Raw genomic sequence first — 22,350 nt, 5'->3', positions numbered from 1 at the left:
CAATATTTCAATGTTCTTTATAATTAAAGGAGTGAGGGAATTATCAGGGAAAGCGCCAAGCCATTACGACTATATAGCTCTGGGAAGGGGGTCAGGATAAGGATTTGGGATGGAACGGAGGGAAGAACTGGTGCCCAACCACTTGGACGGTCGGGGATTGAACGCCGACCTGCATGAAGCGAGACCGTCCCTCTACCCTCTAAACTTACAATTTAATACAATTCACCAAAATCTCCTAGAGATTTATTAAGCAATCAAATAGTACTAAATATAGATTAGAATTCCATATTCCTATTAACTCAAAATGTTACTTCATAGGCCTACCTTAATAGATAAGCATGGTACACATCAGCTCTACAGTACAATGTGTGAATGTTTATTCTGCATAACAGTAGATAACATTCATGTTAATAAATAGCCTACTCTGGAAAACTTGTACATTCTTGGTAATTACCAACTAATATAGTTTAAATTAACATATGCTAAATTTTAAATTTGCATTCATGTTTATTTTAGGAATATATTAAAATGAGCAAAAACTCTCTTTTAAACAATTAAAGATGAACATGATCCTATGCAAATTGTACACATGATATTTTAATGATCAAATATATGTTCTCTATGCTATATGTTGTAGCATATGTTCTCAAAACATATGATAAATTTTAAATTTGCTTTCATGTTTATTTTAGGAATATATTAAAATAAGTAAAAACTATCTTTTAAACAATTAAAGATGTACATGATCCTATACAAATTGCACACATGATATTTTAATAATAGGTAAGGCCTATGCTTAGTCCATAACAGGTATCCGGCGTTGCTCCGGTGAAGACCACCACCACCTCGCGTAGGAGGAGGAACAAGAAGACGAAGTAACAGAGGAAGGAGAGGAAGAGGAAGCAGAGGAATGACGAGTAGAGTAAGTAGTGGAATGAAAACCAGAAGCGAAAAATGGTTGCAGCTGGCATTCCCAATCAATATGGACGAAGAGGAGGTGGTCGCGGGAGAGAATCAGTAATAGCGAGAATCCGTCTTGGATACAAATATCCATGGAGATTCGGAATGGAAACAACAGTTGAGTAGCGGTGTTGCAGAATCTGTGGTGAGAGTGATGGACACCGCCTTGACCACTATCTACGTGAATGTGAACACCTGAGAGACATGAGAAATATGTGTAGAATAAGGAACCCCACATTGTTTGAGTTAGGAAAATACTATTTGTCAAATATTGATACTGTTCTTGAAAGATTTCCCCATTTTGCACCCGCGAAATAACGTAGGATTTTAAGGGTTGATCTTGTTTGAGGAGCTGTTCACATGAGACAGTTAAGCAAGTCCCAGCTGTGTCTGGGTACAAGTGACAGGATGAACAACCCAGCGGGTTTTCTTCCTATTGGGGAGTGTTGTACATGCTGCTATGGCGGTATATCCACTCACAGGATGATTGACACTGCCCAATAAACTCGCCCCTCTTGGCAAAAAAAAAAAAAAAATTGACTGAGAAACACCGCCAGCCACAATACTCTCCCCCGTCCTGATCGCCCAGGGGAACACACACACACCAACAGTCAGCTAGATCACCTCACCTTGTCCAGTAAGCTCTCGGCATTCCATATTAACTCTTCAAATCCACTTGCCCTAATTTCCGCGACCCCAAGACGGGTCTCAGTATGCAGGGTGCGCCTGTACTACCTCCGCTTGCTCATACGGAGATGTCTCACGGAGGCTGCAGAGGTCACACCCCCATCTGACCTCTGGTGTGGGTGTATGCGGCGCTGGCCCTCGTTTCTCATCGTGATCCAACACACGGTCCTCACCTGTTTCTGGTCTCCCAGCCTTTCCTACCCTTCTTCTTCCTCCTCCTCCTCATCCTTCTCCTTCTCCTCCTCCTCCTCCTTCCCGGAGGCCTTTTTCTCGAGGCAGCATCATCTGAGACGCATAAGAACCATTCTTGTTTATTTATAATGCATTTCTTACTTGAGTGATGATTCTCTTGTTTGTTTCGGGTTGAATCTTGTGTGGATGTTAACGCTCTCAGTCCTACATGTTTCCATATGTAACACATCAGTGTTTAGTGGTTGTTGTGGTTGGCTGGTTAAGTGCCAATTTTTGTGACTTTTTTGTTGTTGTTGGCTGGGTAACTGATTTTCTGCCTAGTTGGTTTCTCTGCTGACTTTCTGGCTAGTTGGTTTCTCTGCTGACTTTCTGCCTAGTTGGTTTCTCTGCTGACTTTCTGGCTAGTTGGTTTCTCTGCTGACTTTCTGGCTAGTTGGTTTCTCTGCTGACTTTCTGGCTAGCTGACTGGCTCTTAAACTGTTTGCTCTCTAGCTCTCTGAGTTCCTGAATCGGCTGGTTAGGTGGCTTTTTTGGAGGACTGGTTAGCTGAGTGTCTTTTTTTTCGTTTATTTGCTAGCTTCGTGGCTAACTGGCTAGAATTCTTATTCTTTTGGCCAGAGTAGCTATGCCTTTTTTTATGGCTTGTTGACTTCCCGCCTGGCTTTCTGTTGATGGCATGCTGTTGTGTTAATTTCCTGGATGGCTTGCGGGTTTTCTTGGCTTCCTGAGGAAGGGCCTAACTGGGTGGCTTCCGGACTGTCTTGCTGGATAGATAGCGGAGTTCCTAAATGTCCCTGCGAGATTCTTGGTTGGTTACCTTTCTAGACAGGTTGCTGGCTTCTCAGCTGACCTCTAGCAGGCTAATTGGATGTCTCTACGACTTACGAATCAACCGCGAGTGTGGAGAGGGCCAAATGACCGAACTACTCGACGTGCCCGTCTATTTGTTTGCTCCTCAGGCCGCCAAACCAATCATCTGTACTTCAGCCAGTCCTTCCGTGTATTATTTCGTCTGGTCTTTCATTAGTTCGTCCGTCAATCCGCCCATCCGTTCTTGCAACCATTATTCTGTCCGTACATCCGTCTATTAAAGCGTCCATTCGTCTGTACCTCCATGCGTCCGTCCGCCCGTCCAACAAATTACCGCATGTTCACCTATCTTGAGCGACACTCTTAAGATGGACACTAATATGAGCACTTTCAACACTATTGATTCTGTAACGGATACGACAGTGCTGATACCTGTGTCGAGTACAGCATTACAGATTAACGTAAGGAGAATATCTTAGGGAATTCTTAGTGTCTGTAACGCGTACGATATAGCTGTTTCGTGTATAACTGCATATGATTTTCACCACTGCTTGTTGTTGTTGTTTTAGATTTAGCTACTCAGAACGAAATGTCCACGTAGCACGGGCTATGGTGAACCCGTAATTGAGTTCGGTTATTCACGATAACCTTGTTACTCTGATATTTGGGTCAAAGTTTTAACTGCAGGTGGGGTTTCCTCTTTTTTCCCTGTTTCTTTTTTCGCTTCATTTTTAGTCGTGTTTTAATAACATTATCTTGGTGGCGGATGTAGGTGCAGAATGTTCACTAGTGAGTCCCATTCTTTAACGGCTTTTCTAATCATTGTAGTGGCTGTGGAATGTGCATCTAATGCAGCTGCTATCGTTGGATTAATGTTGAGTTTGATGCACAGGGCTTCAGTAGCTTCACATTCCAGTAAGTAGTGCAATAGTGGCGCCTCTGTTTTTGTTCCACTGATATCCACAATCTTTAACTATTGGGTTTATTACCTCCCAGCAGCACTTGTAACTGAGTCTGAGTCTGCGTGTAGCTATTGCAATGCCTCTGGATATCTTTTTGTCAGGCTTGACAGAGTAGTACCCAGAGGCTGGTTCGTACCATATCGCAGTGGATCTTCCTTCCGCTACTTTGACTCTGTGGCGACTTTTGATAGTTGCGAATATTTTCTTCTTGATTTGCTCCTTAATCTGTCAAAAACTTGTAGGTATTTGAACCTGTACAATACCACTGCTTAAAATACGTTGCTTTTATATCGACCTCTAGAAGTAAGGTGGGTTGCTTGGGTTGATACGTTATTGGATTGGAAAACAAACAAAAAAAGTTAGAAACCGAAAGAACAAGCTTCAGCTTAATATTTTTAAGCAAAATACTGAGATGAACAATCAATTGATTTGTTCAGCTTAGTATAAGATGAACAAATAAAAAAATGAGATATTTACTTTGTGTTAATGATTTATTGTATGAACAATGGGAATGGTATTCAGTTGAGTTCTTCTCTTGTACTCCTTGTGTCCTCGTTGTGGGGTTGTGGTTGTCTGGTGTGTGTACTAGTGATGACTGGTGTGTGTACTAGTGATGACTGGTGTGTGTACTAGTGATGACTGGTGTGTGTGTACTAGTGATGACTGGTGTGTGTGTGTGTGTACTAGTGATGACTGGTGTGGGTCAACACCAGTCTGTACAACCTCACACCACCGAACACTGTTCAAATAACTTGCATCATTCCTCGCCTGCCACTGTGTGTTAGTCCTAGTATGAACTAGGCGTAATAGGTGAGAGGACGTGCGTACCAACCTATGAAATACAATAACATATCAGCATGCAGAAAGCAACCCTCAGTACGGTCACGGCAGGTTGCAACATACACACACACACACACTCTATGCACAGTAGTGCCGAACTGTGCTGAGCAACAGTAATGCTGAACTATGTCGGGTATTGCTCAGTTGGTCCAGTTACCGCTGGCCGCGGGGTTCCTGAATTTATTGCAGGATGTGCACATTATTCTGTTTGCAACAATCAAGGCATTCCCATGCAGTAGTCAACTAACTTCATGCAATTACAGGCAGGTTTTTTAATTAAACAATTGTTTGTTGCATTTACTGTTACGTGTAGTGATTGTGTTATATGGTGGAGACCTGTAGTGATTGTGTTATATGGTGTAGACCTGTAGTGATTGTGTTATATGGTGGAGACCTGTAGTGATTGTGTTATATGGTGGAGACCTGTAGTGATTGTGTTATATGGTGGAGACCTGTAGTGATTGTGTTATATGGTGGAGACCTGTAGTGATTGTGTTATATGGTGGAGACCTGTAGTGATTGTGTTATATGGTGGATACCATATAACACAATGATTGTGTTATGTGGGGAACAAGATCTGTAGTTTTGGCTTTTCTCCACAGTAATTACCCTAGTGTAATTACCTAAATGTAGTTAAGAGGATGAGAACTACGCCCGGGTGAATACAGAAGTGAGGTGTCAAGAGATTACAAATACTATACAGAATCGTATCTAAATTTGACTCTAGAGAATTGGCTTCTACGTTTTCATGGCTTAGATTCTCGCACGCTAACGAGCAAGACAATCAAATCCTCCGTTTAAGCAAGAAATTCAGTTCTCTCTTAAAGATCGTCGATCGTGACAATTTTAGGTAGACCAAGAAATTTGTTACAAATCATCACTATTATGGAGTGCTTCTAGACGGGCAAATATTATATATATAGCAACGTTTAAGTTTGCCGGGAGAAAATCAGTAAGAACCATGAGGGAAATTCGAACCTGCACACTAGATACTACCAAGCACACGCCCTGAACCACTCGGGCCACGATATGCTACAGAAAAGGTGATGCTACCTGGGATTCCACTGAATCCTCTAGGGCTCCTGAGGCCTAGAGGATACCAAATCAGGACTTTTACACATTTCCCGCCTACACTCTGGCGGTGTTATAGGACTTCCTCCCCCCCCCCCCCACTTCCCTCCCCAAGCTTCTCTTCAAATGCACAAATAAATCACATTATTGATGTATCAATAAGAATATCATTGATACCTAAAAAAACACCTATGATTGATGCCACTGCCAGCATGAGTTGTTGTCCAAGTATGAGTATTTTAGTAGGGGGGGGGGCTCTCGAAGTATGAGGCCTCTGGATGAGTTTATGAGTGAGTGTATGAATGGGCTGAGTATGGACGCGGGTGTGATAAGCCAGATAAGGCCATACTGGGACACTGGTATATGCGAAAAGCCTCTTAAGAGTTTTCGCAATTGTGAGAAGTATATGAGGAAACTTATGAGGAAGGTCACCACTCTGAGGAAGTTCACCACACTGAGGAAGGTCACCACTCTGAGGAAGTTCACCACACTGAGGAAGGTCACCACACTGAGGAAGGTCACCACACTGAGGAAAGTCACCACACTGAGGAAGGTCACCACACTGAGGAAGGGCACCACACTGAGGAAGGTCACCACACTGAGGAAGGTCACCACACTGAGGAAAGTCACCACACTGAGGAAGGTCACCACACTGAGGAAGGGCACCACACTGAGGAAGGTCACCACACTGAGGAAGGTCACCACACTGAGGAAGGTCACCACACTGAGGAAAGTCACCACACTGAGGAAGGTCACCACACTGAGGAAGGTCACCACACTGAGGAAGGGCACCACACTGAGGAAGGTCACCACACTGAGGAAGGTCACCACACTGAGGAAGGTCACCACACTGAGGAAGGTCACCACACTGAGGACGGCCACCACACTGAGGAAGGGCACCACACTGAGGAAGGTCACCACACTGAGGAAGGGCAGGTCATTATTATTACGTGAAAGTTTTAAAGCCAGTAATTATTAGGTGGAGCTCCGTGTAGGGCGTTCAAGCACGTCTTTATTACCTCCTGTGTAATGTCCCGCATCTTCTCCCTGGCTTTGTTGTTGTGGGCGGCTTTGTTATTGGATGTGGCTTTGTTGTTGGGTGTGGCTTTGATGTTGTGGGTGGCTTTGTTGGTGGGTGTGGCTTTGTTGTTGGGTGTGGCTTTGTTGTTGGGTGTGGCTTTGTTGTTGGGTGTGGCTTTGTTGTTGGGTGTGGCTGTGTTGTTGTGGGTGGCTTCCTTATTTGGTGTGGGGGTAATTGTTGGATGTAACCTTATTGTAAAGAGGGAGAGCGGCTTAGTTACAAAGAAGGATGTATTGAGGCCTCATTATTAGGAGGGAGGGTCGGTGGCCTTGTTACAGGGATGGAGGGAATCTGGCTCTGTAACAAAGAGTGAGCGTAGCTCTGTTACTATGAGGGACAGTGGCTCTTTTATTTGAGGTAGAGAGTGGGGGTCCCGTTACTAGCGGGAGGGAGTGTAGCTGTATCTTTGAGAGAGAGAGAGAGAGAGAGAGAGAGAGAGAGAGAGAGAGAGAGAGAGAGAGAGAGAGAGAGAGAGAGAGAGAGAGAGATGGAGGGTGAATGATGATCATTCTTGAGCAAAAGGAGAGTGGGAACACATGACGGCCCCAGGGAGTGAGGAAGGGGAGTAGGGAGATGGAGAGAGGCGTTGGACGATATGAAGGTAAGGATAAAAATATGGCTTTATCTTTTGTATGGTAGAGAAGGAGAGTAGGAATTGGAATAGGGATTGGAATCAGAGTTCGTAAATGAGGATGACTGAATGGGACAATAAAATAGGGATGGATATTTTTGGGATGTTGGGAGGTGAGTACAATATCAAGAACGAGCGTGCTATATATATATATACCTATCTTTTGGACATACCTTCTGGCTTTTCAGGCTACATGTTGACAACCTAATAAATATCAGACACTACAGGCTGGTTGATCAAGTGCCATTAATAGGTGTTTATTGAGTTTCTTTTAAAACACACATGGGTCAGGTGGTGATAATACACAATCCCTTCACTTGTATTGAGCTGTCTGATGACACATCTCGTACCTATTGCTGTTATAAAATTGGGCTCTGTTTCATGTTGTACCATGCTTACTGGTCTATAACAGAGTTGTTGTTGTTGTTAAAGATTCGCTACCTGGAACAAAAAGTTCCAAGTAACACGGGCTATGGTGAGCCCGTAGACTATAACAGAGAATTTCTGTCTGTCTGTCTGTCTGCCTGTTAGTCCGTCTGTCAAGGTTGGAGGCTAAATTCTTGGGACTACCTCACCAAACTTTGCAGGGTAATTGGTGCTTGAAGGGAGACAGTCGGAAGAAATTTGTGGTCGGCCGCTATGCCTCCCTTCATGAAGATAGTGTAGTTGAAATATTTACGGTCGAGTCCATAGATTTTCATCATTATAGTATTTTACCATCCTGTGTGATGGGGATTTCTTAGCATCACCTAGTTAGCTTTTTTGACACACTGTACTCCACTTCATATAGTCTAGGGTAGCTACACTAATGCAGATGTACCTAATATGTTAATAAAAAAAAAACTATGTTTATGGGCAGAACAAAACGTCCACCAGACTGTGAGAAACACTGACTGCCAGGATCAGGTTGGGTTACCGTTACTTGTGGCAGGTGGCTACAGGTGACGGATCTCCCAGTCCTGAGCACTCCAGGTGGAAACTCTGTGAGCAGGAACTGGGGCATGATCTCCCACACTACATCACCGAATGGCCAGTTATTAGACCTTTAAAACCCGTTGGCATAAGGTACCTGGAGCTTTGCAATTACTTTATTCACTCTCGTGTTCTTGAAGATATCCTTATAATGCACCCAAAAATTGCTAGGGCAGGCTACCAATGGCCCAGTATAACTTACCATCCTGCGAGGTGGGGACTTCTAGTATCACTGCTACCTTATTCACGCTTGTGTTCATGATGAATTCCTCATAATGCACCCAGAATTTGCCAATGCAGACTACTTATCACATGCCTCTATATGAGTAACCATCCTGTGTGATGGGGAGTTTAGCATCACGTAGCTAGCTTTTTGACACACTGTACTCTCCTTCATATGGTCTAGGGCAGCTGCACAAAATTCAGATGTACCTAAATGTGTTAATTAAATAAATATATATATATATATATATATATATATATATATATATATATATATATATATATATATATATATATATATATATATATATATATATATATATATATATATGTCGTACCTAGTAGCCAGAATGCACTTCTCAGCCTACTATGCAAGGCCCGATTTGCCTAATAAGCCAAGTTTTCCTGAATTAATATATTTTCTCTAATTTTTTTCTTATGAAATGATAAACCTACCCATTTCATTATGTATGAGGTCAATATTTTTTTATTGGAGTTAAAATTAACGTAGATATATGACCGAACCTAACCAACCCTACCTAACCTAACCTAACCTATCTTTATAGGCTAGGTAGCCAAAAAAGTTAGCTTAGGTTAGGTTAGGTAGGTTAGGTAGTCGAAAAAACATTAATTCATGAAAACTTGTCTTATTAGGCAAATTGGGCCATGCGTAGTAGGCTGAGAAGTGCGTTCTGGCTACTAGGTACGACATATATATATATATATCCTTATACTATTTATTATTATTATTATTATTAATTTTCTACCACAAACTTGGCCACACATTTACAATGCTAACTAGCATATATACATTTTCTTCTATCCTCCCGGGATATGGTTACAGATCTGTTACACATATAATTCATGTTTTATCGACCAGTCAACCCCAGAAGGTGATTGTAGTGCTAATAAAATACTAATCTAACCTTCAAACAGAAATTCAGAAATACGCAGATTTACGTCTGCCTCTCAGGAGCTCCTAACATTCAAATGATGCAACCTTTTTCCGGTCGACCCGGCTACTGGTGTCGACTCAGGTACCACTGGGTACCGCTGGGTACCCTAGTTGTATTAAATACGAGGCTACTCTGGTCACATAGCAGTCTGACACTGTTTGTATACACTGTTGGGCCAACGACGTTGTTGGAATACTGATTGATTCAGTGACTAAATATGCATAACGCCACTGATAGAAACTGATCTCTAAGCTGGTGCAATAAACTGAGCAGCCGAGCAAGACAAGAATGTACTGTTATAACAATTGTTCAACTAATATATCACGTGTCGTAAGAATGGCACACATCTTGATTAAATATATCACACAGAGAGGAATTCTCAGAATATTATACGTAGTATATCAACGGAGTAACACATAAGGGCCTGAGAGCATACTAAATAATAGTATGACGACAGCCATGATCAGATAATTACAAACATGTGATCAGATAATGCATACCGCATAAATTATCACTGCAATGGGGCAATATATAATAAAATTCAATTAGGTTAATCTTATTAAATATTGTATCCTAAACTTCATATATATACACACACATACATCATATATATATATATATATATATATATATATATATATATATATATATATATATATATATATATATATATATATATATATATATATATATATAGATATATATATATATATATATATATATATAAATATATATATATATATATATATATATATATATATATATATATATATATATATATATATATATATATATATATATATAGGTGCCAATGTGGGGACCCATAGCCTCGGAGAAGAAAATAAAAAGTATTCAGAGGAGACCTTGTGGTTTCTCACTGAACACTAATATTATCTTCTCCTACCACCCCCATTCTTTTGTATGTACACATATATATTTACTTTATTTGAACTTTGTTACAAAAAAGGAGTTACATATAGGTTACAAAGATGGTTATCATAGGTTGTCGAGTTCCTCCAGCTCCTCAGATGGCGGGCAGGAACCCTGGATGCAGTGCGCATTTCCCCTCTGTATCGCCACACTGAGGCGCTGGAAATTATATATATATATATATATATATATATATATATATATATATATATATATATATATATATATATATATATATACATATATATATATATATATATATATATATATATATATATATATATATATATACATATATATATATATATATATATATATATATATATATATATATATATATATATATATATATATATATATATATATATATATATATATATAACCCCTTATTCACACACTTATAGGACTATAAGGAGTTGAGTAGCCAGTCTTGATGAAACTTCACACCAACACCAGCAGAGACACAGAGACTGGAAGCTGACGTATCCTCTTGAATTCTTGACATAAATGCCCAAAAATTTATGCATAATATAAACCCAAACGACCAGGGAAGCTGTAGGATGAGCACCACATACAGAGAGATCTCGGGGGAGCTCAGTGTATATACACAGTTATGTGTATATACACTCGTGACGTCACTAGTGTATGCTAGTCTATAGTGACCACACTCACTATAGGTGATGTGTATAGCGTCGGGCGGGGGCCATGTTTACCGTCAAAAGTGCCCAATTGGGAAAAACCCAATTAGTTTTGCCCAATCAGAAGGTCTCGATGCCATAGGTAACCCACCTAAGCTATCGAGCATTGTGTTTATTGGTGCAAGGGAGCGTCAGTATTACGGTGTTTATAATTTCACTGAACCGCAGCGAAGCGAAGCGCGCGCGCACATACAAAATGGATTGATTGACGGTTGAGAGGCGGGACCAAAGAGCCAAAGCTCAACCCCCGCAAGCACAATTAGGTGAGTACACACACACACACACACACACACACACACACACACACACACACACACACACACACACACACACACACACACACACACACACACACACACTTGTGTATGTGAGTACCTTAGGTACTCACACAGGCTCAATGCTCAATGATTTTTACAGTTAATTCTATCTTTAACTAGACGCAGCCGTGAACAACCTGTCCTCCTAACAGAGCCTCGTATTTTGACGTATACTCCACCTGAGGCCAAAATTCGTCGTAGTAGAAAACGGTAGCGGCTCCAGAAATTGACATACTCTCCCGTTTCTTGCTTTGGGTCCTCTGATACGTTAGGATAAGGTCACTTTAGTACGACAGTTTCTTGACGTTGGGAGACCTCGGGAGGACAAGCTGGCCAAACACAGCTGCTTGTCACTTGGTAGGGATGAGAAGTGCTCGCCCGCGTCTCACCCTCACGTGCTCATACCAACACGTTCGCTCCTCTACTACGTCAAATTGTTGACGGAGTCGATCAATCCGTTAAAAATGCGAAGCATTTGTTCCAACGTACCGTTATAATGGCGTTTTTTTTAGGCATCTCTCTCGATAGGTATGGTGGGTTGCTTGGGTTGGTACTTTTTCCTGGAGTGTCCCATTGGGGTGAAAGAGCCCAAAGGAACACTTAGAATATTATAACTCCAGGCTAACAAATAACGAAGGCGCGTTAGCTTTTAATCGATAAGGACTCTAAATGTGGCAGAAATGTCGATATATATATATATATAATTTTTATTTTTATTTTTTTCTGGTACGCCTGAAGTTGGTAAAGCGTATAGGGAGGTTCTGCACGATCTGGGGATATGATATGTGGTTGATGATTACTGATATCTCGTCCCGGGTTACCATGGGTCGGCGGTGAGCAGCGTGCCTGATGTGCTCAGGTCACTCCAGAGGTCTCCACTCCGCGGTGTTCCAACCTGTTCCTAATATGCCGCTGATTTGTACCGACTTTCATGTTTGCAGAGTGCGTTGTGGACGCACTCTGACGTCCACTAGAGTGTTTGTGAGGGGGACGCACTCTGACGTCCACTAGAGTGTGTGTGTGGGGGGGTGACGCACTCTGATGTCCACTAGAATGTGTGTTGAGGGGACGCACTCTGACGTCCACTAGAGTGTGTGTGTGTGGGGGTGACGCACTCTGACGTCCACTAGAGTGTGTGTGGGGGGACGCACTCTAACGTCCATTAGAGTGTGTGTGTGTGGGTGGGACGCACTCTGACGTCCACCAGAGTGTGTGTGTGTGGGTGGGACGCACACTGACGTCCACCAGAGTGTGTGTGTGGGTGGGACGCACTCTGACGTCCACCAGAGTGTGTGTGTGTGGGTGGGACGCACTCTGACGTCCACCAGAGTGCGTGGTGGAGTGTGTTTTGTGTGGAGGTGCGCCACACTGACTGTGGACTCACCTCCTGGTCGCCGAAGGTGGCAAGTTCCTGTGACGTTATGGGCATTCACTGAATACTTAGAAGTAATTCATTTAAACAACGTGAGAGTATGTTTGTATCATAGCTTGCTGGTGTAGTTAGAGATGATTGGCTGCAAGTGTGGCTTTATTGTTGGGAGGGAGGAAGGGAGGGGGACTGTTGAAGGGAAGGAAAATGGAAGGGAGAAAAGGGGAAGGTGAGATTATTTTTTTTTTACTGAAGAACTCTATCATTGAGCGAAACATTTTTGGCTACATCATAATAGAACAGCAGGTTTTCAACCCTCCTTTCTCCACAACTCCTTACATCAAACCGACAGGATAAGATATACGCGCTCAAAGAAACATGACGGCGCATAAACAAATGGTACACACCAGGAGCAACATTAAATTTAATCTTACGAACTCCAGTCGGAAAGCAATCGCTAATTCACAATAAAGAATCTGGATACGATCTTACTAAACCTACGACTATTATAGGCAAATAATTCCCAGACACGGCATGGTGATCTGTGCCAAACTGCGCCTGGAACAAAGATATATGCCAAGGTCGGAGGAAAAACATGAGATTATCTCAGTCTCAAAACCTTATATATAAGATTTATATATAAGGTTTCTCAAAAACCTTATATATAAGATTTTGACTGGAAACACAAACCGTAACTGTCTCTATTTTCCGCTTGTTACAACTTGTAATAAAGTTGTTACATCTTGGCTTAACATGTTTATGACGTATTAGAACGTTGTTACAACTTGCTATATTGGTTGATATAACTGGTTAGGAGGTATTAAAACTTGTTCGAACGTTGTACCAACGTAGTAGTTTCAGTGTGTGTTTGGCGCGATACGTACCACAGCCCGCTCACACGAGGCAGATGGTCCACTCACTTGAGGTGTTGACGGTGAATGTCACATTAGCATTTGCGATCGGTACAGGGACTGCCTGGCTTCTTGCATGTCGGCGCTCGATCCCCGATGGTCCAATGTGGTAGGCCACAGTTCATTCATTCCCTCTTACCCCTGATTCCTTGTCCTTGTATTGTCACTTCCAAGTGCTATATAGTCATATCTGGTTTGTAGTGCTGCAAGGAAAACTATTGTATTATTGTATTTGTTCTGAAATTTCTCAATACTTCTCTTTAAATTTCTCTAGGAATTTCTCTATATTCCTGAAATATTCTTATTGAAGTTGATCTGTTTCTTGCCAATTTATACTGGGCTTCACAGTTTGCTCTTCTTTAATAAAGGTAATTGTTTGCACTCAAACATCTTTTATGTAGTCGTGGAACGAGAAGTGTAGAGAATATTTAAGAGACGCTCCCAAGCACGCATAATGTAATATGCATTTGTAGTCTCGTCTTTCTAAAACTGGTGCAACGTAGTGGTTTCTGTGAAAGATAATTACGGCTTCGGATCATTTAAAATGATTTCTTTCAGTCTTGAGGGGATCAGAGACCCTTGTAGGCCAGTCTCTTGCTACGACTAGTTGATATTCTTGGGCGTAGTGTCTCAAGGCCTCAAATAACGTGTATTAGGATGATTAGATTAGATTATAGCTTTCCTTAGCAACATAAATAGAAAACTTCCTGTTTATCCTGATTCAGTAATCCAATAGTCCACTTTCTATTGGTCCATCACGTCCATATATGTACGATCGACCACATCGTTACTATAAGTACTCACATTTTAGGAGGAATGACTGCACATATATACCTGGCTGCACACACACACCTGTACGAGGCTTAACAGCCGTCGGATACACCCCAACTCATCACCCAGACACATATCACACCACTTAAATAACTTGGGCAAGTGCGCTGACTTAGACACGCCCAATTACACACAAAGATACCAGTTGCCCTGACACTAACAGCCAACACACACAACACAACACTACAATGCGTGCACACACACACACACACACACACACACACACACACACACACACACACACACACACACACACACACACACACACACACACAGCACAACACTACAACCCATACAGAACACAACTCTGGGGTGGACATTTAACACCCAGCGGCTAGAATAAGCCACCAGTGAGTCTCCATACCAAAACAAACATGCCACCCATCAAAATGTACCGAAAACAATTGCCAGAGAAACAAATAAAGGGACTAATAACATACTTTGAACACTATACTACATCCCTCATGGACACAAACCGAAGACCCAGAAACATGCACAACCTCATCAAAACTATACAGGACCTGCCACAATCATCCCCCAATGGGCATAAAACCCCGCGATCAAACATGCCCACTGTGTTGACCTGTCCCCACCCACTGTGTTGACCTGTCCCCACCCACTGTGTTGACCTGTCCCCCACCCACTGTGTTGACCTGTCCCCACCCACTGTGTTGACCTGTCCCCACCCACTGTGTTGACCTGTCCCCACCCACTGTGTTGACCTGTCCTCACCCACTGTGTTGACCTGTCCTCCACCCACTGTGTTGACCTGTCCCCCACCCACTGTGTTGACCTGTCCCCCACCCACTGTGTTGACCTGTCCCCACCCACTGTGTTGACCTGTCCCCACCCACTGTGTTGACCTGTCCCCACCCACTGTGTTGACCTGTCCCCACCCACTGTGTTGACCTGTCCCCACCCACTGTGTTGACCTGTCCCCCACCCACTGTGTTGACCTGTCCCCCACCCACTGTGTTGACCTGTCCCCCACCCACTGTGTTGACCTGTCCCCACCCACTGTGTTGACCTGTCCCCACCCACTGTGTTGACCTGTCCCCACCCACTGTGTTGACCTGTCCCCACCCACTGTGTTGACCTGTCCCCACCCACTGTGTTGACCTGTCCTCCACCCACTGTGTTGACCTGTCCCCCACCCACTGTGTTGACCTGTCCCCCACCCACTGTGTTGACCTGTCCCCACCCACTGTGTTGACCTGTCCCCACCCACTGTGTTGACCTGTCCCCACCCACTGTGTTGACCTGTCCCCACCCACTGTGTTGACCTGTCCCCACCCACTGTGTTGACCTGTCCCCCACCCACTGTGTTGACCTGTCCCCCACCCACTGTGTTGACCTGTCCCCCACCCACTGTGTTGACCTGTCCCCACCCACTGTGTTGACCTGTCCCCACCCACTGTGTTGACCTGTCCCCACCCACTGTGTTGACCTGTCCCCACCCACTGTGTTGACCTGTCCCCACCCACTGTGTTGACCTGTCCTCCACCCACTGTGTTGACCTGTCCCCCACCCACTGTGTTGACCTGTCCCCACCCACTGTGTTGACCTGTCCCCACCCACTGTGTTGACCTGTCCCCCACCCACTGTGTTGACCTGTCCCCACCCACTGTGTTGACCTGTCCCCACCCACTGTGTTGACCTGTCCCCACCCACTGTGTTGACCTGTCCCCACCCACTGTGTTGACCTGTCCCCCACCCACTGTGTTGACCTGTCCCCACCCACTGTGTTGACCTGTCCCCACCCACTGTGTTGACCTGTCCCCACCCACTGTGTTGACCTGTCCCCCACCCACTGTGTTGACCTGTCCCCACCCACTGTGTTGACCTGTCCCCACCCACTGTGTTGACCTGTCCCCACCCACTGTGTTGACCTGTCCCCCACCCACTGTGTTGACCTGTCCCCACCCACTGTGTTGACCTGTCCCCACCCACTGTGTTGACCTGTCCCCACCCACTGTGTTGACCTGTCCCCACCCACTGTGTTGACCTGTCCCCACCCACTGTGTTGACCTGTCCCCACCCACTGTGTTGACCTGTCCCCACCCACTTTAACTGACCATGCCCACATTTGTTGTTTTGTTAAGTTGCTCCAACCAGTGCCATGAGCAAGACGTAGACGATACCCCATGATGCCCAAGCCTGCACCTGCTCTGCTTCACAAAACTACGTTGGACAGCATACTCGGATTTCTGGGTTAAGCCCCTCATACTCAAAAGCTTTTCTCTCGGCTACTAATCCTCACGTATCCCCTCTAGAAACATAAGTGCCCTCTGGGTCACTCTCTCCTTTGCAATTGACTGATTGCTTGAACTGTCGCTAGCATAATCCACTAATGTACAGTCAATCTCTTTGGAACTAGTCGACGTTGGATCTATGCAGCTACTGGTAGACCTGTGTGTCTCCCTGATGCCCTTGGACACAGCTTGAGGAGGACCGAGTACGACACAGCGATCTTCCAATAGCATAGGAGGACGACCAAGGTCCGTGATCTTCTCCGTAAGAGATACGAAAGACTATAGCACAGCTTGTAGCGTGCTTCAAGCACAGCGGTCCAGTACAAGCCAGACCCCTTGTGGTAGAGGCGAGGCAAATATCTCTCGAGACAGTGACAGTGATACTGCTGATAAAGCGAGGCCGCGAAATGATCTAATGAACTTAACAGTGAATTGTAATTAGGGTGATTAGTAAATTACGAGATTAACAATGAAATAATGTACTGTGAATATGCAGCGCACATGATTAGTTCGAGAGAGAGAGAGTGGGCATCAGGGATTTACGAGGTCCAGAGCACGAGTAACAGTGTTGACATTAATTGGCAACGCTAATGAGCGCGTTAATGGGGAATTAATCTCCTGAGGTCCCTGAGTACGACACTGTGGGACGCGGCGTCTCGCGCTGATACTAACAGATAGATAGTATAGATAGTAAGATAGTTAGATAGTTAGATAACAGATAGTAACTCTGGGGTGGAGTACCTCTTCTACAGGAGTGTTCAGCAGGACGGGGTAGGTCCTGTGATCACCTCTCTTAGACTCTCTTATGCTTTACTAATCTGTCTTAATTAGATTCTCTTTTGCTTTCTTGGTCTCTCTCTTAGATTCTCCTTCCTCTCTTTCTCTCTCGTGCATTTCATTTCCTCTTTCGCGCACTCTCCTTTTTATCTCTCACCCTCTCTATTTCCAATTTATTGTATTATTTCTCTATTTCCATGGAATCCTGCTTCTTTGTGGCTTGTGATGTACCTCTTTTGACTGAGGAACCTGAGATAGACTATGAATGCTCCCTCAGCATAGAGTAAACCCTCTGATTCTGTTTGCCACAGAGCCTTATCCCCTCTGCTTTGACTTTCTCTCTTTTCTCTCCCCTACTCTATATATCCTCTCATATATTTTGTCCTTTCCCACACTCCTTCTACCTCCGTCCCTCTCTCTCAGGGCCGCCCCTCACACCACGCCCTCATCTTCCACGCCTCTCACACCACGCCCTCATCTTCCACGCCCTCATCTTCCACGCCCTCATCTTCCACCCCTCACACCACGCCCTCATCTTCCACCCCTCACACCACGCCCTCATCTTCCACGCCCTCATCTTCCACGCCCTCATCTTCCACGCCTCACACCACGATCTCATAAAACAATCTAGTCACCATCGCTTATCAAAGAAAACGGGAAGTGAGCGCAACACAACAATGGCTGCCCTCGCGCAGGTCGGAGGAAACACGTCAAGAATAGGAAAGGTCAACACCCCCCTTTGGAACCCCCTCTCCCCTCCCCTTCCCCTTTTGTGCCACTTTGATCCTGCCCCAGCGTTAAGAACCCCCTCTCACCCCTCAGGCCCCTGGAGAGGAGAGGAGAGGAGAGGAGAGGAGAAAAGGAGGAGGGAGGGAGATAGGGATGATATTCACCTCTGTGTCACGTGGTATTAGAGTCGTGTTTCAGACGACGGTGCCGGTTGGGTGTGGGGGGGGGGGATAGGAGGAGGGGTAAAGTCGGTTACGCCATTAGTGTCCGATTCGGTAGCTCGCGATTCGGTAGCTCGCGATTCGGTAGCTCGCGATTCGGTAGCTCGCGATTCGTTATGATTGTTTCCAGGGAAGCGGAGGTGGATCAGGCAACCGGCCTTACTGACTGATGTTGTTTAGTAGAGAGGCGGGGATTATATTGTTCTGTTGGTGGTGGTGGGGGTGGTGGTGGGGGTGGTGGGCGTGGTGGTGGTTGTGGTGGTGGTGGGGGGGGGTGAGGGGGGGTTGTTGTGAGGGTGGTGGAGGGAGGGGGGGGAGAGAAGGTGGGGGGGGGGGTTGTGATGACAGGGTACATAGTGGGGAGGAGAGGGGAGAAGGTAAGGTAACTGGCTGACGATCGCAGCTGGGTAGTGGTGGGGGTGTTTCTAAGGTAGGAAAGGGGGGAGTGCTCGATAGGTGTGAGGAAGGGAAGAAAGAAGAGGAGGGAAGCGAGAGGAAGGAAGAAGAAGTAAGGGAGAGGAAGGAAGAAGGAAAGGGAGGGGGAAAGGGGAAAGGAGATGAAGAGATGAATGAGTGTGAAAAGGAAGGAAGGAAGGAAGGAAGGAAGGAAGGAAGGAAGGAAGGAAGGAAGGAAGGAAGGAAGGAAGGAAGGAAGGAAGGAAGGAAGGAAGGAAGGAAGGAAGGAAGGAAAGAAGGAAGGAAGGAAGGAAGGAAGGAAGGAAGGAAGGAAGGAAGGAAGGAAGGAAGGAAGGAAGGAAGGAAGGAAGGAAGGAAGGAAGGAAAGAAGTAGAGAGAGAAGAAGAAAGGAAGGAAGAAGGAGGAAAGAATTAGGGAGAGGACGAAAGGTAGAGAGAAGGAAGACGAAGGATTTAAAATGAAGGAAGGGAGAAGGGAGGCAGAGAGAGAAAAGAAGGAATCAGACGAAGGAAACAATAGGAAAGAAGAAAGAGAAAGGAACGGAGATTGAGGAAGAGAACAAGGTAACTGAGAGATATAAAGAGGGGCACTTCCGGTGAAGTGAGTGAGAAAGCTGACTGATTAAATCATTGATTGGGTTAAGGAATGTCGTCAGGGAGGAAGAGCCGCTGCGAGTGCCGAGTTGGACCTTGACTGGGGCAATGTCTCACTCAGTGAAACTTGAGGAAAATCTCTTGAGTTCATTTTCCCGAAAAGAGCATGAAAAAATATTATTATAATGAGTTAGAAAATACTGTGTCGAGGATACATTTGTTTTGTTTTTTTAAGGAAAGAGGCGGGTGTGTGAGGAGAGTGGACAGAGAGGGCAGAGGAGACAGAGAAGAGTAAAGAAGGTGGAGACCTTGACAAGTCTATCATCTTCATCTGTCTGTAGATGAAGATGAGCGCCCTGTCGTACACACGCGAGTAGGAAGCTATAACTAATACTTAAGCTAATGAATGAACTACTTGGTGATACTTGACTGTGTGTGTGTGTGTGTGTGTGTGTGTGTGTGTGTGTGTGTGTGTGTGTGTGTGTGTGTGTGTGTGTGTGTGGGTGTGTGTATGTGTGAGTGGGGGGGGGGTGTATGTCTTATCTGAGCCTGCCTGATCCGAGCTGTTAGCTCTTGGACCCCGCCTATCTAATCATCGGTTGTCTAATTTTCTCACTCCTGCACTCCCGACCTATTTTTATCTTTCAAATCTACTACATATCTCAAACACATGCCCATGCACATCCCCAGGATTCAGCCCACAACAGCTGACTAACTCCCAAGTAACCATTTACTGCTAGGTGAACAGAATAATTAGTGAAAGAAATTCTGCCTATTTATTTCTTCCTCGTCCGAGCAGGAAAGGGAATTAGCAGGAGAAAGTGACAATTGTTGTTATTATAGATTCAGCTACTCGGAACAAGTTCCAAGTAGCACTGGCTATGGTGAGCCCGTAACTTACCTGGCACAGGAGCGGGGCAAGTAGCACTGGCTATGGTGAGCCCGTAGTGGACTTACCTGGCATTGTAAGGCATTGTAATGGACAAAAATGCATTTTTCTTCTTCTTCTTCTTCTTAGGAAAGTGACAAATGATGATAAAGATTAAGCCACCCAAAAGGTGGCACGGGCATGAATAGCCCGTAAGTGGTGGCCCTTTTGAGCCATTACCAGTATCAAGAGCTGATACTGAAGATCTGTGGAGGTGCGAATGCACCCTGCGTGACGGGAGATGTCTCCCGTGGGAAAGTGACAATGTTGTTGTTGTTGTTATAGATTAAGCTACTCGGAACAGGTTCCAAGTAGCACGGGCTATGGTGAGCCCGTAGTGGACTTACTTGGCACAGGAGCGGTGCTGTGACAAGCTATTACGACTATATATAGCACTTGGAATGGATTAGGATAAGGTTACGGGTTATTCATGCCCGTGCCACCTCTTGGGGTAGCTTAATCTTCATCAATCAGTCAATCACGATAAGGGTTTGGGACGTTGACCTAGAAACCTGTCTTGACGCGGATGCACGTCACCTTGACGATACCCGTGATGTCCTAATCATTATTGTTTGTCAACAATGATCACAGGATAAGGGGGGGGTAACCGCCGATGACTTAACACGGTAATATTATACATCCAGGAGATATAAGTTGGTCTTGCTTTAGGGTGGTGACGAGTTTTGATGAAACTGAAACTGATCATGTTACCAGTCCTGTAGCGGGTCACATGGATGATGTCATACCTTGGCGTAGCGGAAGTTAGGAAACGCTCAGCGAGGAATGTTAATAAGCTCCGTCTCTCAGTCTCGAGAGACGGAGACGGTGTTTGAGTTATGACTCAAGACGGGCCAGATGCAGGATGTATCAGCCAGAGTCACCAGCGAGTTGGTGCTGGCGACGACGCCCTGGAGGTACACAACGAGGGTTCTGCACGATACAACTGGACGAGTTCATCAGACGAATGGTGGCTTGTTAGGGCAGGCGGCCGACACATCAGCCGGATGAGGTATTAAGAGGCATTAGTAGGGAGAGAATTATACACTTGGGAAGCACTAAGAATACGAGATAAATGGGAAGAGGATGTTGGTGTGTAGTGGGCGGAGAGTCGCACTGCATCAGTAAGAGGTGCTGGAGCCTTATACAGCATCCGGGGAAGAAAAAAAATTGTCTCCTTAAAATTGTTTTAATTATGAATGAACGTATCTTAACGCAACGGAGGAGCAAGTAAAGGGACGACACGGAGAATCAGGCGGATCGTTGATAACAGGAGAGACACGGAGGCTGGCAGGGGCGTCCGGTCCACTAGTGCTGAGAAGGGTGAAGGGAGATGGAAGTAGCTCCCAGGTCAAAGAAGACGTCCTGTGGTGAAATGGAACACTTGGGGCCGGTGTGGACCCTCATCCACTCCTTATTACCCCCATCCATTCTCCCACAAGCCATCCTCCATCCAACCTACTCCCCATCCACCCCTATCCCCATCCACCCTCTCCAGACAAGTAAGGGAGTGGGTGAGTGGGAGTGACTCCTTCTATTATGCTCGGTGTGATTAGCACGTTCTAAGAAATACTACTCCGCCACACACTCTGTGATTTATTATTAAGCTAAAACACATCTTAGGAGGCTGAAGGGTGACAGCTCAGGTGAAGGGTGGGACATCTCAGGAAGGTGAAAGGTTACACAGCTCTGGTGAAGGGTGGCACAGCTTGGGAAGGTCAAGTGGGACGGTGAGCACACTCTTCCCATTAGGAATTAGCCTACAAATTAGTCACGCAGCTGTACATTCCATCTATGAAGACCAGAGGCGAGGCTGTACAGCCATAGCAGCCACCAGCGCCATCTAAGTCAATGTTCGCAGCGCACAAATTCAGTATAAGCATTATTAAAAACAACAGTTTCCGTGTAATAGAAATATAGCTGTGTAAGGGCTCTATTTCCACCTTCCATCACCCATCAAACCCTACATAACACTGCGCGTAAAATCTTCAAGATG

At 44.9% G+C, this 22,350-nt stretch overlaps 1 protein-coding gene across 1 annotated transcript in view; it reads left to right on the top strand.

Annotated features, from left to right (window-relative positions):
- LOC138350122 (zinc transporter SLC39A7-like) overlaps positions 1-22,350 on the top strand; it is a 59,194-nt gene that overhangs the window by 23,919 nt on the left and 12,925 nt on the right. The window contains exons 2-4 of the mRNA XM_069300420.1: positions 5,926-6,435; positions 17,893-18,129; positions 21,002-21,118. Coding sequence (XP_069156521.1) covers positions 5,926-6,435; positions 17,893-18,129; positions 21,002-21,118 — 864 coding nt within the window. The remainder of the gene's footprint in view (positions 1-5,925; positions 6,436-17,892; positions 18,130-21,001; positions 21,119-22,350) is intronic.

Source organism: Procambarus clarkii, chromosome 44, assembly GCF_040958095.1.
Source record: "Procambarus clarkii isolate CNS0578487 chromosome 44, FALCON_Pclarkii_2.0, whole genome shotgun sequence".
NCBI lineage: Eukaryota > Metazoa > Arthropoda > Malacostraca > Decapoda > Cambaridae > Procambarus > Procambarus clarkii.
This window is presented reverse-complemented; position numbering and strand designations above follow the sequence as displayed.